At 47.1% G+C, this 7127-nt stretch overlaps 1 protein-coding gene across 1 annotated transcript; it reads right to left on the reverse strand.

Annotated features, from left to right (window-relative positions):
• Positions 1–957: 957 nt before the first annotated feature.
• LOC123156551 (aluminum-activated malate transporter 9) lies at positions 958–5514 on the reverse strand. The gene is made up of 6 exons (XM_044574701.1): positions 5033–5514; positions 3492–3629; positions 3127–3396; positions 2213–2349; positions 1975–2121; positions 958–1895 (listed from the first exon to the last, which is right to left on the reverse strand). The coding sequence occupies exons 1-6, from the start codon at positions 5409–5411 to the stop codon at positions 1218–1220; spliced, it is 1749 nt and encodes a 582-aa protein (XP_044430636.1). The 5' UTR covers positions 5412–5514; the 3' UTR covers positions 958–1217.
• Positions 5515–7127: the final 1613 nt, after the last annotated feature.

The raw sequence follows: 7127 nt of genomic DNA on the forward strand, positions 1-7127 counted from the left end.
CTCCGGTTCGTGCTCCGACGGCTTGGGATTGCTCAGATTTTGGCCAGGGAGAAATCCTTGCATCCTATGCTGGCAGCGGCAATACCCGCGGGAGCCATCCCCTTCTTGGAGGCACCGCCATGGCCGTTATTTGTGCCCCTCTTCGAGAATCAGGGGAAACCCTAGGTTCAGTTTTCTGGATTGGGCGACGACAACATATTTGTGTCATTCTTATACATGAAGGCCTCGTCTCGTTTGCTCGCGGCGTCCTCGGTGCTGGATTTGGAGAGGTTGGTCGTCTAATTGTTAGTTGGATTGTTTCTTTGGTCAGCGAGTTTAGCTGTGTTTTCTTTATTTGGGTCGAGCATCTCATGCCTCTCTGCTTCGTTCTCCATGTTCACGCCTCTTGGGTCCGTGTCATGTGTGTACCACCTCTTGTACTCAATCTAACTTTTATCAATAAAATGATACGCAAACATCCTGAAACTAGTTCACCTCCAAGGCATTGTGGTTTCTTGTTTGTTCCCATGTGGGTAGCAGATAGAGCCATTCTACATTATCCACGAGGTTGATTGAGTATAAAATACTCCCCTGATGACTTACGTATTTCATCAACCAGGCCAATAGCTCCAAGACTGATGTCTGAGCTCGTCAGTTCAATTCCTGTGATTGAGAAGCGTACAAGGAAACAAGAGAAGACCTGTATGCGTGTGATTAGTCTTGCTGAACATCTCTACGGAAAATGCAATTTCACACTTACAGTTCCAACGCCACTAACACAAATCAAATACGGCTACTCCTGGAAAACAAACTAATCTACAACAGCGGTCGTTAGAAATTTTTGTTCTATTAGAATCATCATGCCGCTATATAATATCATGGTTGTACAGAGCTCCGTGTCTAGAGCTGCGTGACTATCATCTGCCCCGCTTTCCTCAGGAAATCTACCAGTTTTCAGCAACAGCACAACTTTCAATCGAACACACCAAAACCACATCAATGCATTGAAAGCAAGATAGCAGCAACATCACTAGACGACTAATAATGAGCATACTACAGCACATCTACCTTTCCCTGTTGCGCTTACAGGGTGCTTAAACACATTAATTGACGATTGGCAGTACCGCCAGCAATTGTCTCACTGCATATCGTGGTCCAGAATAACTAAACAGAACTGGATGCTAAAAGTGGGCGACAAGGCTTCCAGATGGAGGAACGTCGCAGGGTCATCGTCGATGTCAGCTCCTGAGTCCAACAAGTTTGCACATTTTAGCAACAAACCCACCATCGCCCTTGCTAACTGCAACAGGCTCCTCCACCGGCTCCTTGAAATTAGCCTTGTCACTCAGTTCTTCAAATGCGTAGACAACATTCTGTAGCCGGGCAACAAACTCGATTAGAAGCGAGGAAAATGTGGCCAAGGATAAGGCGCTTGCACTTTGATATGTTTTTGATTCCGTGTCTTCAAGTGGCAGGTTTGGATGGAACGTTGTTCGAGCAGGCCAATGTGGTAGCTTCTTGTAGCCGTCTATGGTTGACGATGAATCATATCTGCTACGGAATGAACTAGCAGCAAAGGTCTTATAATGGTACGCCAAAGTTTGATCAGCAATGGTAGGTTCCAACGCTTCATTCTTATTTTCTCTTCCCGCGATAAGGGTGGCATTCATGGCATCTTTGATTCCTTCAGCTCGCTTGCTAGTGTGCCACGCTTCAGTATTCACCAAAAGATATGACCTCTCATCAATCTTTTTTTGCAACTCTTCAGCTGCCAAGTGGACTTCAAATAGAATATCTGAAGAGCTCAACTTTGTCATTGTCTTAACGTTGTTCCCAAGCTCGTGCAACACTTTAGCACATTCTCTGCCCACTTTATGAATTTCTGAACTAAAGACCTTTCTGCTTTCCGATGGTGCCTAAAATCAGATGTATATAGTTGTTTAGGAAAAACATGCACAACTTCAACAGGTAGTCAAGGAAACTATATTAGCAAACCTGAATTTCTGAAAGAATGCAACCATGTAGTGCCATGGCTGCGAAGGAACAATGCCTCAGTGCTCCACCAACTTTAGTGAAACTCTTCCAAGGATAGCTCATCGTTTTGTAAGGGCCATGGGGTGGTTCCCATATAGCATCATCTAGCTAGAAGCACATACAAAAGAACCGATTAAACATTGACATAAAAAGGTGAGATAATCTAAATAGAAGTGTTAGCTTTAGAGCAAGATCAAACCAAGGTTTGCTCTTGTGCTGATGCTTCAATAGCTGCCCTGTACCCACTGTATAGAGGATCATCAGAAGCTTGATATAGAAGTATCCTTGAAGAAATCCTTTCATATTCCATGCATTTCAGATATTCATCAACACAGCCTAGAATGAACAGCAAAATTGGCAATAAAGGCGTAAGAATCAGACGTATCTACACTCTACAGCCATCGCAATGATACAACTAATATTTTCTACCTGTTCAGGGAAATTTAAACAATTCAACATGAGAAATGCTATGATTTCGTGGATTAGTGACATCATGGCAACCTTTCCACCCCACCAACGTCGTGAAAAGGCACCTCCTTGGTGGTCATGCTCACAGTGTGGTGGATCTGGAAGTAGCAAAAGGCTGCCGTCTTCGACAACATAAAACTCAACGTCACCAACTTGCTTGACAATACCAAGCCTGAGGTTTGGCAGTGAGCTAATGCAGGGGCAATTGGCCTGGAGGCGCTTCTCAGTGCCTAGCACTTGGGAGTGTTGCTTCGAATTTTTAGGGGTGACGGTCCTTTTGGGCCTATACATAATTTTTCCCAAATGATAAGTGCCACACGTGTGGCATGAAGCAATCTGGCCCTGGCGTTTTTTACAACTAAAGTTGCCACCCGAAAAGAAAAAACAAACCCCCAAAAAAACTGAAATTTGCCATCAGAAAAGAAAGTTGCCATTCTTGATAAGTAAAGTTGACATCCTCGCGTCACTAAACTTGCCATAAAAAACGGGAGTTGCCATGTGTTTGTGCCACACGTGTGGCACTTATCAGGGTCCTATTTTTTTTCTACTATCAATGCATCAAGAGATGCAAGGCTTGTGCGTTTTCTTGTAAAAAATTACGATGATTCTAAGCATCAATTTTTTTAGGGGGTAGAAGGTTTATACCTTCCAAGGAATTTGCAACACCAGCAAAATTCTTTGCAACCAAATTGTGCAAGTCCTCTCCAGCCCAGATTGGGTAAATGCCTATATTGATTCCCAGACTGACACCAGCACCAAGAGCAATGAATACAAATCTGTTTACAGCTGTATCAGTGAACTTCCCTGTGCTGTATCCAGAGACCATGACATAACCGAACGTTAGCAAGAACACACGAAATCCATATTCATAAGGCTTCATCTTTGGGTGCTGCTTTGCCAAGGTTGTACAAAAACCTAGCAGTCAAAAACATAAAGCCAATAGACAACAAGTTAGATACAATTGCATAACATGCACCAGGAAATGAACTCAGCATGCTTTTGATGCTTACCAACAGTGAAGGTGCTCAGAACAATAATCACTTCTTCCATTTCCCCCAGGTTTTTGGCCGATTCAGCAATTGCTAGAGCAAGCCCTCCTGCAGTAAGTGTTCCTAATCCCCTATTGAAACCTCTGCTAAGTGTTGCACCTGCATAACAGTGGACCAAATTAATGAAGGGCAATAATATTTTTGAATGTACACACCATGAAATTTAGCATTAAAAGTTCCATATCAGTGAGAGGCAGGTAAAACAAATACAAATTGTAAATATCTTCATACTTACATTCCATATCGAAATGGTATTATGCAGACCAGCAAAACTACAGGAGAAAGAAAGAGCCTTCACCAGTTGCTAATTAAGAACTGCACGTCAGAAATAGCATCTTCGGTCCATGTTAAGAACTGCATAACGCACGAGCGTGCATCTGTGTAAGTTCTACAACGGGTACTACAGCAAAGGGTTCCAGCCACTGAACTAGAATCTATAGTAAGAGAGTTCAGTGGTGCTTTCTAACGATCATAGTGAAAGTTTAAAACATGTGACTAGGTAAAAATAAATAACGATATGTTGGTTGATAACAACTTCAAGTATGGAGCTAGATATCCCATTAAAGGGCAAGCTTGCAACCAGCGATATACACTACACAAACAACGCTACCATTAAGGTTGGTTTCTGCATCACGGTGATACTATGAAAGATCAGCAAGCAACATCCAGGAAATGGTAGCCTTCCATCAGTTGCCAGTTAAAACATTACGAATATTTGGTAAATTCTGTTTAGTAATTACCCCTCCAAACAAGATACATTTATTTAACTAGTCATCATGGGTGTGTCTACCATTTCATAATAGGTTCTGCAGCTGGTCCAAGATCAACGCTGGCCCAAGTAAAACTGTAGAACAAAATTTAGTGGCACTTTCCATCACTCATAGATAACTAAATTAATGGTGCTTCCTTACAGAAAAAGTCAACAGGCTCAATATTCAGAGTGGTTGGCCAGAAGCCCAGAACCAGTTCTTATATGGATCTGAGCAGAGAAAAAACAGAATCTGCACCCCCCCGTTGATTATTCAAAAAGAAAAACAGAATCTGCAAGTAGACAGGTGGGGATCCACTCCCCCCGGTGATTATTCAAAAAGAAAAAACAGAATCTGCAAGTTCACAATACTGTACTCCTTCCGTCCAAAATTCTGTCTTAACTTATTTAGGTACGGATGTATCTAATACTAAAATGTGACTTGATACATCCGTATTTAGACAAATCTAAGACAAGAATTTTGGGACGGAGGAAGTACAAACCATAGAAACACCTGTAACTTAATCGATCTATCTACCACCAGGTCAACTTCAACTCTCCATAGCAGGCAGCGCTGCAGAACTGCACCGAACATAGTGTTAACATTACCATGCTCCAGGGGTCCACTTCATAACAACAGAAGTTGAAACTTGGAAGGGGCTCAGAAATGTTGAAGAAAGTGAAGAGAGGTGGATCAAATCGCTGCAAAGCACCGAGTCGGAGGGAGGGGGCGGTCAGATCGGAACGTGCGTACCGATGCTGAACTCGAAGACGACGACGGCGGTGAGGAGGGCCCAGACGGAGTGGCTGACGAAGTCGCGCGGCTCGCGGACGAAGGCGAGCAGCGACATGAGCGCGATGGCCAGCGCGACCTTGGCCGCGAACACGGGCTTCCGCGGGTCGGACAGCGCGAGCGCCGACATCTCCGCCGCCCCCGCGGCCAGCGCGCCCCACGCCCGCGCCGCGGCGCGCCGGAGCGCCCCCTGCTTCGCATTCCCGATCCCCTCCCCCGGCGGCCCTGGCAGGCTCCACGCCGACGAGAGCAGCGGGCATTCGCCCCCCCGTTGGTCCTCCAGCGTCGACCACTGTTCCTCCCGCGGCAGGAGCGCGGCGGCGGCGGCGCCCATCCCCATCCGCCGGGGAAGTCGCTTGCACGAGGATCGGTGTCGGTGCAGTGCGTCCGTGCGTGCAAGGACGGACGGGTTTGGCTGGCGGAGACACGAGAGATTATATAGAGCATCTGGTTACCCTTGGATATGGACGGGCGGCTGATCACTAGCTTAGCAAACGAAGGGAATCATTACGCAGACGCGCCAGATTCTTCAACCCACGCGCAGGGGCGTCACGCATGACTAAGCGCGAGCATCTGCAAAAAGTCACTTTGGAGCACGGGTGCATTAGAGCCCTATATTTTGAATTGTGCCAAAATGTTATTCTGAAATTTTCAAATAATCCTGAAAATAAATAAACATGTTTATATGGATCTATTCTATATTACACGTGTGCAAATTTTAATGCTCAAATAAGTAACCATGTGAGTTACACAAAAATGACAAAATCATGATTTTGGACAGATGAATAGTGCATGTATTATTCACTATTTGAAAATCACCATTTTGTTATTTTTGTATAGCTTACATGTTTACTTTTCGTTACCAAACTTTACACATATGTAATATACATCCATATGATCTGGGCGTCACGCATGACTAAGAGCATCTCCGCTCGTTCGGCCCCCAAACGCATCGCCCGGCGCTATTTTGACCCTTCGGCCGGCGCTTTTTTGGCCCTAGGGGCGATCTAGTTTCAAGCCACGCCCCCAGGTGCCACCCCTAAAGACGTCATAAATTCAAACTTGTCATTCCCGCTACCCAAAAAAATGCCACAAGTTCGGCGATCAGTTCGGTGATTACCTTGCCACAGTTCGGTGATCAATAACTCGAAAGTTCGGCGTTTAAAAGGAAGGATGCGTAGGCAATGCATCAAACGGCCGCGTCGACCTCCGGCGTCGGACTGGCGGGAGTTGGCGTGTGTGGGCTGGTCGGCGTCGGCGCGGCTTCTGTGCTGGGCCTCGTGGAGGCATCATCGCTCGGGCTTGACGACGGCGTTGGGGTTGGCGTGGGAGTTGGCACAGCCACCAACGACATCTGGTTCAAGATGAGGCCACACTCCGCCAGGTACCACGCCTTGACCTGCTCGTCCATCATCGACATGTCCTCTCCCCCATCAGGAATGCCAGGTTGGTGTTCCTCTTCTTCGCAGCGACGATGGCCTGGAGCAGGTCGAGCTTCATGGCGCTGTTCGTCATCAACGCCGACCACCGCGCCTCGGTTTTTCTCTTCCCTCTGGGCGGCGCGGGTCTTGGCTTCCCCGAGGCACTACTCGATGGACGCTTGCAGCTGCACAGTAGCTGGCACGGCGTCCTTCGCCGACTTGGCTCGTTTGTTGCCGTCCGGGCACCCATTGGTCGCGCCTAACGTCAGCGCGTACGGCTTGTATGTCTCCTTGGTCTTGGCGAGGGTGCGCCGGACGTCCTCCCACTTCTCACACTTCTCGATCCGAGAGAACACATGGAGGTACTTGAACTCTTGGTCGGTGTTGCTGTCCTGGTAGTACATGGCGAACGTCCGCACCATCTGCACCGAGGAACAAGTGTCGGCGACGAACGGCGAAAATGAGCGAGGGACCGGCGTTTGTGCATACCTGACCCTCGATGTTGGCGCCGCTTTCCGGGCGAGCCGCGACCTCCTCGACGATCCCATGCCATTTGTTGCACGCCGTTTGGATGACGCCCAATGGTTCGCCATGGCCTTCGAGTCACGCTTGTGGATGGTGGCGAAGTAGGGGTC

Source organism: Triticum aestivum, chromosome 7B (genome assembly GCF_018294505.1).
Source record: "Triticum aestivum cultivar Chinese Spring chromosome 7B, IWGSC CS RefSeq v2.1, whole genome shotgun sequence".
Lineage (NCBI taxonomy): Eukaryota > Viridiplantae > Streptophyta > Magnoliopsida > Poales > Poaceae > Triticum > Triticum aestivum.

Coding starts and splice junctions, on each gene's coding strand:
- LOC123156551 (XM_044574701.1), bottom strand. CDS start 5,411: ATGGGGATGGGCGCCGCCGCCGCCGCGCTCCTGCCGCGGGAGGAACAG. Junction 2,350..3,126: donor TGTTGCAAATTCCTTGGAAG/GTATAAACCTTC, acceptor TGTTCATTCTAG/GCTGTGTTGATGAATATCTG. Junction 2,122..2,212: donor CAGCACAAGAGCAAACCTTG/GTTTGATCTTGC, acceptor ATGTGCTTCTAG/CTAGATGATGCTATATGGGA.